Source organism: Nomascus leucogenys, chromosome 5 (genome assembly GCF_006542625.1).
Source record: "Nomascus leucogenys isolate Asia chromosome 5, Asia_NLE_v1, whole genome shotgun sequence".
Classification (NCBI taxonomy): Eukaryota; Metazoa; Chordata; class Mammalia; order Primates; family Hylobatidae; genus Nomascus; species Nomascus leucogenys.
Window position 1 is genome coordinate 43,681,991 of NC_044385.1, and position 18,327 is coordinate 43,700,317.

General features: G+C 37.2%; 1 protein-coding gene across 1 annotated transcript in view; it reads left to right on the forward strand.

Annotated features, from left to right (window-relative positions):
* The first annotated feature begins 630 nt into the window (after positions 1-630).
* UBE2U (ubiquitin conjugating enzyme E2 U) overlaps positions 631-18,327 on the forward strand; it is a 62,317-nt gene continuing 44,620 nt past the window's right edge. Inside the window, exons 1-5 of the mRNA XM_030812498.1 lie at positions 631-1,125; positions 2,649-2,730; positions 3,790-3,882; positions 7,771-7,868; positions 12,182-12,299. Coding sequence (XP_030668358.1) covers positions 1,060-1,125; positions 2,649-2,730; positions 3,790-3,882; positions 7,771-7,868; positions 12,182-12,299 — 457 coding nt within the window. The 5' untranslated portion in view covers positions 631-1,059. The remainder of the gene's footprint in view (positions 1,126-2,648; positions 2,731-3,789; positions 3,883-7,770; positions 7,869-12,181; positions 12,300-18,327) is intronic.

Sequence of the window (18,327 nt, forward strand, 5' to 3'; positions counted from 1 at the left end):
CAAATAGAAGGTCCTGTGGGATCACAAAAGAAAGGATCCCTTAAAGAGTCGTTAAAATCTGAAGGATGAGTGAGTGAAGGGGAAATGAGGGCTGAAGGGGTGGAAGCAATGTGGTAAACGACTAGGTAGAAGGAACAGCAAGTGCAAAACTGTGCGGGAAGAGATGGGAGTCAGAGAAATTTTAAGCAGTTCCCTGTTCCTGGAGCCCTTTCCCAGGGTGATTGTAGGATTTGATGACATAACAGCATGCACACTACTGTGAATGATAACTCGCCATGTAAGATATTGTTATGCAGACCTGTACCTACAAGTCACTTATTATATCTTTTGATATTCAAAGAAAAAGGATAATTTCAAAGAGGGACTTCGTGTGACGGCTTCTGTGACTTACACGCTGGGTCCTGGGACCTCACCCCATCCTCTACACTAGTTGTGTAGAGTCCATGTTGATGGGCTGAGAAGGCATGGTGTTGCCTTGACCACGAATCTCATTGGCCTTTCAAAGAGGAAACTGTTGTAGGATTGGCTGTGGAGATATCAAGAGGCCTGCTCCCTGTCGCTGATTGGGTGAGAGAGGCCAACCTCCTGCCTCCGTCTCTCCGCGGCCCCACGGGGGGCCTGTTGCTTGGCAACCGATTTGCTTCCTCTGTTGCGTGGCTGCGGGGTTGCACCTGTGAAGCGGAGACAACCTGCTAGGACCTTGATAGGCGTACACTGCTCACTCCCACTCACGCGCCGACAACACAGGCTTGTCTCCATTGCTCATCCGAGTTTGTCTTGAGACTGGGCTGTGAGCTGGCACTGCAGTGATACGCCGCAGATGAGCAAGTGCCCAAGTTTTCCTTCGGGAAGTTCTCGTTTAGAGGAGTCAGGAGAAAAAGTCATTGTTATATCCCAAATTTAGAAGCCACTTATCTTGGTAGCGTTCTGGGGTTCTAGAAAGCAAGTAAACTTATGTCAGTTTACTCAGTGTGGGAAAGTGACCCATAACTTCAAACATCTGCCTCAGAGTAAACCTGAGGCATTTGGGGACAAGTGCCAGACCCTCCGCTGCCTATCATGCAAAGCAGAGCTTACCTCTTGCTGCAAAGAGAGTTTTGTGATATCAAGGAGAACAATTATAAGGTAAGTACTGGGCACGTGGAGGGATGTGTTTCATTGTGCAATAATTTTTAAAAGGCAGTTTAACCCATGTTTATTCTATAAGTAGTAATTTAGTTAAACCTGATTTGCCACTATGGTATTGTTATTTAATAAATCCATTTCACTAAAGTAATGCATTTCATATTAATAACAATTATTATTACTTCAAAATAATAATGCTTAACAATATTGAACATATTATGCAGAGTAATTTATGTGGATCTAGGCACTGAATATCAGGGTCTGTCATGTAGTTAGTAACTAGTAGGTGCAGGCTTATGCTCATTAATTATAATACTATACAATAAGTAGTATTTCATTTTACCTACCAAAAACCTAAGCCTCAGAAATATTCTGTAAAGATTTTGCCCCATGATTCCATTACAGGGTTTTCAGACTTCAAAGCCCTAGTTCTTAATTCTTGTGTTCCACTACTTACTGTCTAGTGCACTTTTACCAGCATAACACATAAATGCCTTCCGTTTATAGTTTTAACACAAAAGAAGCAATGTCCTTGGCCTTGAACACCACCAATGAGGTTATCAATGTCCATGGGTGCCACAGGCTGATTTATGGAGAATGAAAAATGGAAGAGGGGGCGAAGAGGGAGTGCTTAAGGGAAAGAATAGAAAGAAAGCTGTCCATGGAAGGTATAGAGTGTTTCCCACAGTTGCTTCAGGTGTAGTTCAGTGGCATTGTTCAGTTTTTACCTCTACTATAGAAGTACTGCCTTCACTGGAGATGTTAGGGACAATTATGGAGTCCAACAGCAAACATTCCAGGGGCATGGACCTAACATTCGATATTGTTTCTGCTCATCCTGAGCTTTGTAGTTCTCTGTTGAAAGAGAATCCAATGAAGGAATATTTAAATATAGATAATAGAGAGACAGTGCTCACCCGGACAAGCACTAACATACTTAATAACTATGTGGGTGTTCAGAAGTGTTTTTGTGTGTATGTAAGTGTGTTACTTAACGTAATTCATAAGGTTTTCTATGAAATACATTCTTGTCCCTCCATTGGAACAACTCCTCAAGTGTAGGAAAACTTTGCTTTTATATACAAGTGTAATTTTGGATTTTTTCTTAATGAAAATGTTCCCACTTCCTGCCTTTCATATAGCATTCATATAGCTCTAAAATGTTTTGAAGAAACATAGGCTTTCCAACTACTTCTTTCTTTTAAAGTTTGAATCTTAAATTGGTTATTGATTTACACAAACAGTATATAAGCCACACCTCCTAATCTTGACTTTCTAGTCCCACTTGTGATTTCCACACCAATGATTTATTTTTATTTACTATTGCATATGTTTTCTGGGATCTATATTAACTTCTGTGTAATAAGACATATAACACTTTCCCAGAGCATCAAATAAATAAACTTATCAAGGAAAGAAAATTTAGAGTTTTTAGAAGTCAGTGTGACCTGGTATATGATTTTCAAAACTTCACTAAATACTTAATAAGTTTTATCTGATTTAATTTTCTTTTTAACTTCAAGAGTATCACTGCTAGGTCTGTAAGTGAAGATATGATGGAATGGGAAGTCGAAATTGAAGGTCTACAGAATTCAGTTTGGCAGGGTTTGTATTTTCAAAATCAATCTATTTTTTAAAAAAGTCTTTATACCATTATTAGCCCATCTTCTTTTTATGTAGGATAAGGTCGCATTATATAAATTTCCTGAAATTCTTCTTCGTATGCATAAGTTTGCGTTATACCAGTTGTCTAAAATTCTAAAAATATTCCCATTATTTTTTCATTTATGACTTTTTGGCCATGTGTCAACATAGATGGAAATTTGGGGTATTTTTCTTTATGCCAAATCTTAATTTTATCACATTTTTTAAGAAGCAGACACAATAAAGCATATCAATTGAGAATGTCTTCTGTCTTCCGTGAGATCAGGGAATAACTATCAAAATTTCTATTGGCTTCAAAACCCCACAGTTACTTCTCATTTTTTCCTTTATGATTTTCCCCTAAATTTTCATAAATCAAAAAATCTCAAGAACACTAAGCCACTATAAACTTTAATGATCATGTTTTCTTTCAATTGTGGATTAATAAGATAGATTCCTTGAGTGAGGTAGGGGAGACAAACACATCAGCTGACAATTACAATAAAATATACGTTATTATGGATTTTGAACAGAATGCTAAAGAGGAAGAGGATTAGTTAATTAATTATGCCTGAGGGAGTCAGGAATGTCTTCCCAAGGAGATCACATTTGAGTTGAGTCCTGAAGAATGTGTAAGAGTCTGCCAGGTTCAGAAGAAGGAGAAGGAAATTCGGGCAGAGTAAACAGCACAGCAAAGACTTGTAGACAAGAAAGAGTGTAGCAGATTCTGGGAATGTGAGTTCAGTCAGTACGAGATACAACAGAGTGGGTGGATGTTAGGGGGACAAAGGTAGTAGACGGAAAGGACTAGTGGGAAAGAGACTGAAAATGTATGATTATAATAGATTGTGAAGTGTCTGTTATACTATCCAGAGGAGTCTGTGCACTCTATGAATCAATTTACTTAAAAATAAAACTGTGGAAAGACTAAACCATAGGGAGAAACTCCAGTGTTAATCAGGTTACAGTTAATCAATACAACATGACACTTCAGTAAAAATGTTTAGTTCTGTATTACAGGTTTAGTCTTCCAACTGACAATACATTTTACATCGGAGTACAACTATGCTCCTCCAGTTGTGAAATTTGTAACAATTCCTTTTCATCCAAATGGTAAGAACTAAATGACATTTTTATCACTAGAGGCTTTGTCCCTATTATCCTTGTTTCTTATAATAATCATGTTTCTTTTTAAGAACTTCATTATGATTCTAAAAGCAAGAACTCTCATTGGGGAAAATACGAAAAGGCTGGGAAAAATTAACAATCACTTTAAATCCTAATGCAAAGAGAAAATACTGTCAACATTTTGCCAAATTTATTTTCCTTTTTTCTATGTATGAATTTTTTCTATACAGTTGAGGTATTACATATGAAGTTTTGCCTCTAGGTTTTTAATTTTATTTATTTTATGGTGTTTTTTTTGAGACAGAGTCTTGCTCTGTCGCCCAGGCTGGAATGCAGTGGTGTGATCTCGGCTCACTGCAAGCTCCACCTCCCAGGTTCAATGGATTCTCCTGCCTCAGCCTCCCCAGTAGCTGGGACTACAAGCATGTGCCACCACACCTGGCTAGTTTTTGTATTTTTAGTAGAGATGGGGTTTCACCATGTTGGCCAAGCTGGTCTGGAACTCCTGACCATCTGCCCACTTTGGCCTTCCAAAATGCTGGGATTACAGCCATGAGCCACTGCGCCTGGCCTAGGTTTTTAATTTTAAAACTATATGTCTTTTTTCTGCATTATTAAACATTCTTCAAAAGATCATCTTAAATGGTTCAACAATACACTTAACCATTCCTGTATTGTTCAATATTTTAGTTGGATCTAATTTTTCATTATTATAAAAAAATGATGTACTGGACAGATTAACTTTTTTTTAAAAAAAAAAAGGAAGTTAGATTGCTACTTAAAGTTATACACAAGACGAATTCCTGAAGGATCAAAAATCTAAAAATTTTAAATGCTGGAAAAGAAGGAAATCTAATAGAATTTTTATGGGCTTGGTAAGGAAGACCTTTCTCAGCATGATAAAACTCAGTAACTGGAAAATATGACACATTAAATTGCAAAACCTGTTAAAACTTCTCTACAGCCGAGGACATTATACTCAGAGGTCAAAGACACTGACTTTTGCAAACTGAGGGAAAGTATTTGCAATGCATGTAGCAGAATATGTATATCATACGAAGAACACTTGTCAATCAATAAATAAAAGAACATAAAGCAATTAAAAAATGGACAAAGGCTATAAACAAACACTGGATAGAATAAACAACAAAAATAAACATAAAAAGATTATCAATCTCACTAGTAAGAAAATAAAAGCAAATTAAAACAAAAAATATTGTTATTTATCACCTATTCGTAAAATGTCAAAATATAACATACATATTTAGTAGGCGTGGGTAGACATTTTTCCTCTGATATAATCATGACCTTTTGAGGAAGTAGTGTGACAGTTTCTAATCAGGTATAAAATGCATATATCCCTAAATTCCCATAATACCATGTTTATAAACTATTCTGTAGAAATATTAGCACAAGTGTGCAAGAGTATATTTAAAGATGTTTATTCCCACCAGGCTCAGTGGATGATGCCTGTTATCCCAGTATTTTGGGTGGCCGGTGGGGAGTATTGCTTGGGTCCAGGAGTTTGACACCAGCCTGGGCAACATAGTGAGACCTGTCTCTACAGAAAATAAAAAAATTAGCTTGGCATGGTAGCATGTGCCTATAGTCCTGGCTACTTCGGGTCTGAGGTAGGAGGATTGCTTGAGCCCAGGAGGTCGAGGCTGCAGTGAGCCATGATTGTGCCATTGCACTCCAGCCTGGGCAACAGAGCAAGATGCTGCCTCAAAAAAAAAAAAAAATGTTTATTCCCAACAGCAACGTTAGAAGTAGGAAAAATGGAAATAACTTCAATCTTCATTAACATAGTAATTTTAAGTGAAATATCCTACAGTTACGTGTATTGCTTCTAAACAGAATGAGGACGGTCTACGAACCTTTTAGGTCTAGATCATTGCTATATCCTTAGAATCTTCACTGCCTGGCATATAGTAGGTATTCAGATATTTTTTGAATAAATATTTATGTCCAGAAGTATGTTGAAAATACATTGTTAAGTGAAAAAATACTTTGAACAATAAAATGTAAAATATATTCCCATTTAATAAACACACACATATAGGTGTGTATACCTATATGTGTTTGTGTGTATATTTGTATAGACCAACTGGTAATATTGGTCTTGAATAGTAGAATTAGTAGGCAGGGGAACATTCATATTTTACATTAGATTTTTTTATGTTATTTTTTCCCAAGTACATTATTTTATTGTAATTAAAACCTATTTTTGTTCTCTATAACACAAAATTAATTACATACATGTGCCTTTATTTGTTTAAAATAGTTAGAATTATTGGATTAAATTCAATGGGGGGGTGTATTCTTATCCCCTAGTCCTCATCCCTCCCACTTTCATAAAGCAGAGGGAACTTCAGTCTCTAGAAGGGAAGGTATAGGAAAACTTGTGACTGCTCTTTTGTATCCCCCATCACTCCTCCCAGAAGTCACTTACCTGATTAGGGAGATGAAGGAAAGAACTGAGCATGTGTGGCCCAGAACTTTCTCAACACTCTCTCTTTCTAACCATACTGGGTACAGTCTCTTTTGCTCCAGGCAGGAAACTTAGGCGGGCCTTCGGTTTGGGTTTGGGAGTTAAGTTCAAATTAGGGGGACTTTTGTGGAGCCTGATTAAAGCCATTCATCAAGTGCATTCTCCATTTCAGTCTTATGTACAATGAAGCTGATGTTTTTACTTTCACCTTTTAACACTTTGATCTATTTTATAATTACATATGAACTTCAGGAGAGAGAAGGGTTATTTACCAGCTTTCAACCACCCCCACTCCCCCGCTCGCCCCGTAAAAGATGGCTATGTACAGTTTTAAGTCTTTATATAAAAAGCCAAATTGCCTTTCAGTGGTATTTATACTCCTACCAAAAAGTATATATAAAGTTCTTATTTTAGCACCTTCCAGTTCTGGCCATTGAAACTTTGAAGAAATTTTTTTGCCAATTTGGTAAGAGTCTTGCTATTATTTTAATAAGCACTTCTTTGAATACTTGAGAAGTAAACATTTCCCACATTGTCGATTCTTATTTTGTGACTTGTATGACACAGTTGACAATGTTATCACATTGTCCTAGATGTTGCAAATATTTCCTCGAATTTATCATTAATTTTCAACTTCGTTTATGCTGTTTTATCACGTCTGAGATTTAGAGATTTTTATATTTAAAATAAATTTATATTTAAGATCTATTAATCTTGTCCTTTGAGGTTTTTGCAGTTGTCTTTCATGTTAGATGATCCTCTCCCAAAAGAAAATAAAATAGTCATTTTAAGTTTCTTCTAGTCATTGTAGAGTTTTATTTTTCTTATTTAACTCTATTCTTTTATTTTTTCAAACACTAAATTACTTAACTGTGTTAGGGCATAGGCCAAGCTCCTGTACATCTTTCCAACTTAATATAACAGGCCAAAGCTGGAGGGAAGTTGTGTTCATCCTCAACGTGAGGATTCCATTTCTGGGACTAAGGCATTTACTGTTTGTCACCATTTCCAGTCAGGGGGAAGGGGAAAAAAAAGAAGGAAAACCAGCTTCCTTTAAAAAATGACTCAGAAACTTCACACTTATCTTTATATCCCACAACCAAAACTTAGTCACAAGGCCACATCTTGCTAAAGGAGAGGATGGGAAAACGCAGGGGCAACTATGTATTCAGCTAAAACAACATGGTAATGGGTGGGAACCAGGGATGGGTATAGTGCTTCTCATTTCAGAGGGAAGAACCAGGAAAAAGGAAGAGTAAATGCAGATAATTTTTCTGGCTTATCATTTTGATGTTTGTAAGTTTTAAATAATAATTTATTATAAATGCAAATATCAATTTGCATTTATATATTAAATATATTAAAATATTATTTTAATGCAGTAGACCCACATACTGGTCAGCCCTGTATAGACTTTTTGGACAACCCTAAGAAGTGGAATACAAACTATACATTGAGCAGCATCTTACTTGCCCTACAGGTAAGAATGGGTTTCATATAATCCTCTCTTTAATACTTTTAATTACGCTAATTATTCAAACTATAAGGATTAAAATATACAATGCATATTTAAGTATTTAAAGAACTTGAGAAGTTTATTTAAATCCATACTTCTATATGAAGGCTACAAAGTGGAACTTACTTAAATCATAAAGACTATTACTTAAAGTGAAATTGATAGTTAAGGCCCCTCAAGACCAAAGAATACGTATCTCATAAAAGAAAAAAATAATTATTTAGATGGTTTCAATTCTGAAAATACAAACTTAGGTTTTCTTTTGGCTCCTAACTTCACTTCCTGATGTTGAACAAGCCTTTTAGATCTTTCTTCGTTTATAGACCTTGCCTTCCTGAGAGGTGGATCAAGTGACTACAACTTAAAATGTTCACTTTTGTTTTTTGTTTCTGACAGTGCTAGTTAGCTGCTTTCTGTCTCATTAGTGTTCACATCAAACCCAGTGAACAAATATCCCAAGGATTTTCTCCTCTCCTCAGATGCCTGTTTCTCAAATGCCACCTTTACTCACTGGACCCATGGTCCTTAGAAGCATACCTCAGTGTTGTGCTATTTCTTTTCTTTTCTTTTCTTTTCTTTTCTTTTCTTTTTTTTTTTTTTTTTTTTTTTTTTTTTGAGACAGGATCTTGTTCTGTCACCCAGGCTAGAGTGCAATGGCACAATCCTGGCTCACTGCGGCCTCAACCTCCTGGGCTCAAGTGATCCTCCCACCTCAGCCTCTCAAGTAGCTGGGACAACAGGCATGCCCTACCATGGATGGCTAATTTTTTAAATTTTCTCTAGAGACGGGATCTCACTCACTATGTTGCTCAGGCTGGCCTCAAACTCCTGGGCTCAAGCGATGCTCCCACCTGAGCCTCCCAAAATGCTGGAATTACAGGCAAGAGCCACCACATCCACCCAGTGTTGTGTTATTTCTGGTCCTTAAAAATGCCTCCTTTCTCATCTGATGCTAAAATGAATTATTTCAGTGAACTTGCTTTGACCTCTTAGATCTAGCTTAGGAATAATCTATCCATGACCTACTTATCACTAATAATATCTGAAGATAAATAATTACATTTTGATTATCTAGAATACTTACAATATAAAATATTCTCGCATAATTGAGCTTTTAAATATAGAATTATAATATAAATTGCATTTCTTCTATTTCTTATATTTGAAAATAAATAAAATAATACTTTGCTGGCTAGTCATCTTAGCATACTAAGTAAAATATAATCTTTAGGAAAGAGTCAATGTTCAGTTCATTCATTCTACAAATATGTATTGAGGATGTACTTATGTGAGGCTATATTCTAGGAAAGAGACATTTGAGCAAAAATTTTAAGCGAGTGAGCGAGTGTGATATGCAGAAATCTGGGGTTAATCCTTTGGATTCCTTTAAACTGAGACATATTCTGATCTCATCCACCTAAACTAGAGTCTGCCCTAAGAATAGCAAAATGATCCCAAAATGTAATGAGTAAGGGCAAACCAGAATGAACTGGTGAAAAATTTGAATTGCAGAATAATTTGATAAAAGGAAAATGTGGGGCTCTGAGTTAGATTGCTTGGCTTCACATCCTGGTTCTGCCACTTGATACCTTCGTATCATTGGACACATTTTTCCACTTCTCAATGTCTCAATTTCTTCATCAGTAAAATGGGGCTGTTGTTACCTCATGTAACCTGTGAGGAGGAAATTAACTAATGCATGTAAAGAATTCGGAACTGTGCCTGGTCCAAGAAAATAACTCAATAGTTAACACAGGTTGAGTATTTCTTATCTGGAATGCTTAGGAATTGGGAATTTTTCCAATTTTTGAATATTTGCATTATATATACTTACCATTTGAGCATCCCAAATTTGAAAATTTGAAATCTGACATGCTCCAGTGAGCATTTCCTTTGCACATCATGTCGGTGCTCAAAAAGTTTTGAATTTGGGGGTATTTAGGATTTCAGGTTTTCAGATTTAGGATGCTGAACCTCCAGTTAGTTAATATCATGACTGTTCTTACTATTAAACAGTAATGCAAAGTGACACCAAAGTGTTGCCAAATATATCATGGAAAGCCCGTAGATAACACGGTTTTGTCTTTTTATTTTTCAAAAACATTAATAAAACAAATAAGCCCACATTACAAAAGATTTTTAAGATAATGGGAAGGAAAAGCAAATCACTGATAATTATAAAGAAAACCTTTAACTCTACTGTTACTAGGAAAGAGCTTTCTGCTCTTTACTCCTGTGTTTCTGTTTAAAATCTTTCAGTGGATCCCACCTTCTCCACAGGTGTAAGCTCTAGTTCTGTTGCACATACAATCCTCACACCTAGACTCTCCCTAACACACCAGGCAATCCTGCTCATACTTATATCTTCATGCTTTTCTGCACTCACATTGCTTGGTTCAATTGATATCAAAAAACATTCATAGAGTTCTAAAGTTACCTTAGAAATGGTCAGTCTCCAGTTCCCCTCTGCCTGGCAACTCATTTTCTCCTCACCTCTTCCTCAGTCTGTCCAGCAAGCAGCTGTTCATGTTGTTGTGAGAGTTAGAACAAATGAGTCTTCCTCTAGGATACCTTTTCTGATTTATTTTCCTAGGGAGAATTAATAGCTTTGGTTTTGGGGAGCTTCCTTTGCTACACACCCAACAGTACCCTGAGCAGATTCCCGTTAGAACACTAATACTATAATGCACACACTGCTTACTTATCTGTCTTCCCCTATTGGACTGCAAGCTCCCCAAAATCAGGAAACAGGTCTAATTCATCCTTTATTTCCTGGAGCATACCAAAGACAATGCTGATATTTGGTAGATATTAAATAAAATGAATGAATGAATGAACCTGAATTTTTACGTTGTTGCAATTATGGTATGTATATTGCCGTGTGCTTCACAACAAGGATACATTCTGAGAAATGAGTTGCTAAACATTTCGTCGCTGTTTGAAAATCATGGAGTGGGCCGGGCGCGGTGGCTCACGCCTGTAGTCCCAGTACGTTGGGAGGCCGAGGCGGGCGGATCACGAGGTCAGGAGGTCAAGACCATCCTGGCTAACACGGTGAAACCCCGTCTCTACTAAAAATACAAAAAATTAGCCGGGTGTGGTGGCGGGCGCCTGTAGTCCCAGCTACTCGGGAGGCTGAGGCAGGAGAATGGCGTGAACCCCGGGAGGCGGAGCTCGCAGTGAGCTGAGATCTCACCACTGCACTCCAGCCTGGGCGACAGAGCCAGACTCCATCTCAAAAAAAAAAAACCAGAAAATCATGGAGTGTACTTAGACAAACCAAGATGGTATAGCTTACTACATACCTAAGCTATGTTATAGCCTGTTGCTCCTAGGCTGCAAACCTATACAACATGTTACTGTACTAAACACTATAGGCCATTGTGACACAATGGTAAATATTTGTGTATCTAAATATAGAAAAAGTACAGTAAAAATTTGGTATTCTTATCTTATGGGACCACCATGATATATGCTGTCTGTTGTTGAGTAAAACATTGTTATGTGGCACATGAGTATGTAAACTACATAGCCTGTTTCTTTTTCACTTCACATTGTCTCTCAAGTAACTTCCATATGGTTATAATCAATATTTTCATAGCTGTTCAATATTCCTTTGAAGGTCAGTGCTGCACAATAGAACTTTCTGCACTGATGGAGATGTCCAATATATCTGAACTGTTCAATACAGTAGCCGCTAGTCATATGTGGCAACTGAGCACTTGAAATGTTGCCACTGTGACTAGGGAGCTGAATTTTTAATTTTCTTTAATTTTAATTATTTTAAATGTAAATAACCACCTGTGACTGTGCCTACAGTGATGGGCAATACAAGTTGAGACCATAATTACTAACTACTTCTTTCTTAATAACAAATGAGATACATTTTCAGTTATCACACTGTTATTCAAGAAGTGTACTTGAAATGTTGTTTAAAATATTTTGAATTTTAAATACAGTAACCACCATCAACTAAAATTTTTATAATCTTAATTTAAATTCAATTTAAATGTATATGCTAGGAAGGAATAAGTTACAGAAGGGAACTTGTAACTTGTTTTTTGATCTGTCATAGTTTTATACCGTACATTCATGAGCCTAAGGTTAGGTTTCTTGAGAGTACAGACTATGTCTCATGTTATTTTTAAATCTATTTCCAGATCCATACATAGTAAGCATTTAATAAATGCTTACTGAAAGTTGTATATATTGGTTTGTCTTTTTGCTCTAAAAAAAGGTTACTTTTGAAATTATATGTTGTCTGTGTTTTCCTATAGGTTGTGCTTTCTAATCCAGTGCCAGAGAATCCAGTGAATTTGGAAGCAGCCAGAATACTGGTTAAAGATGAATCTCTGTACAGAACAATTCTAAAACTTTTCAACAGGCCATTACAAAGTAAGAAGTGTCTACTTTTGTCAGGTGCAGTGGCTCATGCCTGTAATCCCAACACTTTGGGAGGCCAAGGTGGGTGGATCACCTGAGGTCCGGAGTTCGAGACCAGCCTGACCAACGTGGAGGAACCCTGTCTCTACTAAAATACAGAATTAGCTGGGTGTAGTGGCACATGCCAGTAATCCCAGCTACTCGGGAGGCTGAGGCAGGAGAATCGCTTGAACCTGGGAGGCAGAGGTTGCGGTGAGCCGAGATCATGCCATTGCACTCTAGCCCGGGCAACAAGAGTGAAACTCTGTCTCAAAAAAAAAAAAAAAAATAGAAGTACCTACTTTTTCTTATTTGGCAATTATCAATTATACTTTAAACATTTATAGCATAGTGATCTAGGAAATAATTGTTATATAAGGGAATATTTGAAATATTTTCTGTATCCATTTTCAGTAATGAAATGGTATTAAGATCTCTCCTACTGTAACTCTTTGTTAAACCAATCTGTGTGATCCTTTTTTAAAGATCATCAAAGATCTTAAGCTCCGTATCTTTAAATATTATGGCCATATGCATGGATGGTGCCAAATGAAACTAGTCTACCCATCATAAAGATATGACATCTAATTTTAACTCTTCAGTCTGTAATGGGCATTTCCCAGACTTCACCTGCAGTACTTCAGATCTTACTGATTTTACCACTTTTCTTCTTGATTAGCAAGATGTCAATGTTTTTTTTTTTTCCAGAGAGTTCCCTCCCCAGGAATTCCTTGTAAGAGTCCATATGGAAATAGAGCCTGAAGCTCTTCAGTCTTTCTGCTCCACTGAGCAGTGTTCTCCTGATACCCTTGGTATCCTGCCAGCAGCCTCGTTGTGACTCTTAACTCCATCGCCTCCACTGCCCCTGTGCGCTCTCTCTCTCTCTCTCTCTCTCCAGGTAGTAGGGCACTGCTTCTGGCTTCTTGTGCACAGAAAGGTTTCCCACAGCTGAGAGCTGGGCCCCTACTGACATGGTTATTTCCTTTATATCCTGCCCACCTTCTTCCGGTAGCACACAGCAACCTTGCATAGTAGCTGGTATCATTACCTTCCCAATCAACAGGCTTTGATTTCTTATAGTACTTTTTCTCTCAGATTTCCATTGTTCCTTTTCCTCTTTCCCTTCCAGGACTCCCAATCCATTAGCTAGGTCTGTATAATTGTGACTAAGTTCCATTGTTCCTCCTCCGCAGGGTTTTGGGGTCTGATACAAATCAAATGGTGTTGATCAAGCATCTTTTCCAGTACCATAGAACTTTATTCTATGACAAAGTTCTTGGGGGAGCTATTTGATCACAAGCTTAAGGTGAAGCAGTTATAGAAAATTCCCTTCTTCTAAGTATGTGTTATATACTGATTTTATGCTTCTCTGGCTTGGTGGGCTTTCATCTGGAATACCAGTAGGCTCCACTCGGAGCCTCACATTTCTAAAGGTTGAAGAAACTGTATATATTTAGCCAACGGAAGAAAAGATAAAGGGCAGTTGTAAAAGCTGTTTTCAAATATTCGAAGGGATTTCCTATGGAAAAATATTTCTTCTGGGTTGCTTCAGAAAACTAACATAGGACAAACACTAAAGCTACAGGTCAGTCATACTTTCCCAGGCCTGCTGGGTTGTAGCAGAACTGAAGTTCGCATACGCAGGCTTGGCCCTGCCTTGTGTCAGAACATACCTTAAATGTATCAGGGACTTTACTCCATGATCAGTTGTCTGGAATTAATTTTATTGGCCGAAGTCTAAGCCTGGTATGTGACATGCAGACATGTAAATGTCGCTCATTACCCAACTTTTCCCCAACATTCGTTTTTTTGCCTACCCTGAATAGCTAGGTCTTTGCCTCGGTGTATTGACAAGAAAACCAAGCTCTAAGCTCAAACCCAGTGTGGAGGTCCGACGACCTTTCCGTTTCCTGACAGCCTCCTTTCCTTGTGGCCTGGCCCCTTTTCCTTTCTTAGAGGGCTCACATACCCCAGACTGCCTGAGAAAGTCCTGGTATAATTATTTCCAGTACCTCCTTTCACTTGCAATGTACCAGTTTGAACAAACAATTATATAGCCAGTTGGGTGCCCAGCTGATCTTTCCTAAAAGCAAATGACTCTATAGTTGCGCCATTCTTAATGGTAAAGTCCATCCAGGTCCCAGTTGGCCAAATATGAGGAAGAATTGTTTTAAATAATTCAAGTTACTTAAAAGAATGGACAAGACCAGGCTGGCAGTTATTAAACTCTCTATTACTAAAGGTATTCTTTGTAACTAGTGTTTATTTGATAGAGCTAAATGACCATTTTTCAGAGATGTTATCAAAGAGCTTCTTTGATAAAAAGCTCTGGTGCCAAGAATTGGATAAGGGGGCCTTTTAAATACCTTCCAACCTATTGTTCAACTAGTTTATGAAAACTCAGAGGAGGAAGGTCTGGAGACAATGTATAACAACTGTTTGCCTCATAGATTCTGAGTCTTGCTACTTACTTTCTAATTTGTTATGAACTTTCTTAGGTTTCATGTGAGCAATTATCTGCCCCTTTTTTCAGTTCATCCTTGTGAATTTTGATTTCTATGTAGTTATATTGTCAAGTTGCTTTGATTTTTTAAAATATAAGTTTTGTATCATTTTTAAAACCTTTGGTTGAAGAAAAATACAAGAGTATAAAAAGAGTAAAGCTGAGTGATGGTAGCTAAGCCTGAGGTAATTGTTTTTTCTTAGCCAAGTATATTCCTATAGTTTTTGATAAAAAAGGAGGATCATCTAATACATTTCAGATGCTTATCTAAATAAGCTATAATTGACATGAGTCATAATACTAGAATAAAGGAGAATATAGAAGTATTAGGGAGTTTATACTACTAATTTGTGTGATATACTTTTTAAAAACCTGATATTTCTACAAATACATCATATTCTGCTTGTGATTAGGAAAATGTTGTGACAGACATTTGATTCTTCTCCAATTCAAGTTCCCAATTCATTCACTGGGTTTTAAAAAATCCTTTTAATAATAGAGCAATTTGAAAGCAAATTGTCTCTACAATTGAAGCAGGTGGTATCTCATAGGATTCCAGGTTGCCATTTCTTTTTAAAGTGAGTATACTTCTTTGGTTAGGTGTAGGAATACCCCCTCCCCTGAGAAATATACTTTCTGGGTGTCAGGGGAAAACAAAATTTAGTCCAGTAACATTGCTTACTTGTTAAAGAACATGAGCTTTAGCACCATCTTTCAGAACCAGTTTTGTTGTTGATGATTACAGTTTTGTTACAGATATTCTGTTACTTACAAATGTCATAAGATACTAAAAAACTGAGTTTAACAGCATGGCAGAGTGTGGATCTATTTGCTCAGGTTACATACCTCTTTTTTCCTGTTTGTATCTCATTATACCAGAGAGTCCAGTAACTTTTCAGCAAAGTTTCTAAGTTGCTAGTTTTAACGAGAAATGTTAAGTATTTATTTTCTATCAAAGAAATATACGTTTACAGTTTTAGAAGACAAATAATAGGACTCAGTTTTGAATGAAATATGTCCTCTATCCCTGAGTGCTGCCTGCCAGAGGCAACAATGGCTTTCAACACATTTAGCTGTTTCATCTGGCATTCACCACCACATTTCTAAGTTGATTCTATACTAATATTTCTAGGCTTTTCGGTTTTAGATATTATTTATAGACTTCATCTTATAAAATACAAAGATTTTGCTTTTATACTACCATTCCTACCCACATTTCCTCTCTCCCATCCTCCTAGTATGATTTGGTTACATTAATATGACTTTATAAATACTTGTCACAGATAAACCATAAATGATTATCTTTCTTTTCTTGTACAAAAGGTCTGATTTTACATTCCTTTGTTTTTTATGTGTATACTATCTTTTCTTCTTCTAAACTTTCTGACAAAGCTATAAAACAGCTACTAGGTATTCAGCATCGAGTCTGTTTTGTTTTTGGAGCCCTCTTTCCTGTGGCACTCTATCCTTGCTCTTCATTTCTGAATTGGCAGTTCTCTTGCAGGTGTGCTGGGATGGCCTTTTTGGTGCCTGCCGGGTTGGAGCTCCTGCTTGCTGCTCAATCCCCATTTTCCTTGTGGTTGGTTTTGCTGCTTTGTTTTGTTGGAGCACATCTTCTAGGAGCTTCCTAGTACCTGGGAGCTAAACCTTTTATAACTTGGCATGCCTAAAAATGTAAGTACGTTACTGTCATATGCTCATAGTTTGGTTAAATTTTAGTTTGGAAATAGTTTTCTTTCCAAATTATAAATACTTTACTACATTTTAGTTTCTAGTGTTGCTCTTGAGAAGTTTAATTTCATTCCGACGTCCAATTTTTCACATGTGATTTATTCTTTTTTTTTTCTGGAAGCTTTTTAAACCTTCTTTTTATTCCCAGTGATTTGAAATTTTTGATAGTATTTCTTTGTGTATCCTCCCCTTCTCTGCCTCCACATTACATAGGACATTTGATAAGCTTTTGAAATCTCAATCTCTAATCATTCAGTTCTGGAAAACTTTCTTATGTGATTTCTTTTATAATTTCTTTTCTCTTCATTTTCCCTATTATCTCTTCTAGATCTGCTCTGACTTGAATGTTGGGTTTATTGATCTGATCCTCTAATTTTTTTTTTTTTTTTTTTTTTTTTTAGACGGGAGTCTCACTCTGTCGCCCAGGCTGGAGTGCAGTGGCGCGATCTCGGCTCACTGCAAGCTCCGCCTCCCAGGTTCACGCCATTCTCCTGCCTCAGCCTCCCGAGTAGCTGGGACTACAGGCGCCCGCCACCAGGCCCAGCTAATTTTTTTGTGTTTTTTTAGTAGAGATGGGGTTTCACTGTGTTAGCCAGGATGGTCTCGATCTCCTGACCTCATGATCTGCCTGCCTTGGCCTCCCAAAGTGCTGGGATTACAGGCGTGAGCCACTGCGCCCGGCCGATCCTCTAATTTTTTAAAACCAAATTTCTCCTATTATCCATCTCTTTGTTCGTTGTATATTCTGGAATATTTTGAGAAAAATGTTTCTGTTTCCTATTTTTCTCTTTTTTGTGATTAGGATTGTTCTCTTTGATGGTACTGACCTTGCTCAAATGTCTAGTGATCTTTGACTATCCATTCTTACGATGGACATATGATGAATGGACTATTAAAAAGACTGGAAGTTCTGAATACAGGCTGGGCTTGTTGACAGTTTTATTTCGTTGTAGAATTATTCAGTGAAAACCTGGCCATTTCATTAGACTTAACTATTTCTCCTGAGAGGAATCTGCTAGTCTTGTGGAGAGAGAGAGAGAGGAGAGAGAGAGAGAGCAAGTGCAAGCAAGAGAGAGAGAGAGAGAGCACTGCTGGTACTCTGACAGCTGGACAAGGGGAGAGAATCAGGAATCTTGTCTGTTCGATATGATTTATTCTATTTTCAGTTTCTTACTCTGTCCTGTTTTGTTTCTACTGTCCTCCAGTCCTGAGTCTCTCTGGCCCAGTTTTTCCAGAGGTTAAATATCTTCCTTCTTGCGTGAGCAGTGGTCATCATCTGATCGCACAGGATGAGGGTATAAGTCTTTGGTGTCTGTGCTCTCCCTCTTACCCCTCCTTCCAGAGGTATCTGGCACCTTCAATTCCTGAACTGTTTCACAGGTTCTGAAGTGTGAATCCATTTGCTTTTCATTGGTCTCTCATCATGCAGTTTTTTTTTCAAATTTCTATGGCCTGCTAAGACAGTTACCAATTGACATCTGCTTTCTATCTTGAAAAATTTTCTTGTCATCTTTCTTTTGCTCTCCTCGAGATTTTATATCTTATTTTTATTCCTTTATTACCATTTTATTGAGGCTTTGGAAATAGTGCACATAAAGCCATATATTCAATCTCCAAGTAAACCAGAATCCTTTCATATTTTTTCTTTACAGTGAAAGATGACAGCTAGGAGTTACCTAAAGACCCACATAAATGTATCAGGTAAGTTTTCCTTTATACAATTTTATGTCGATTTATTTACCAAAAGGACTATTTATTTAAACTCTT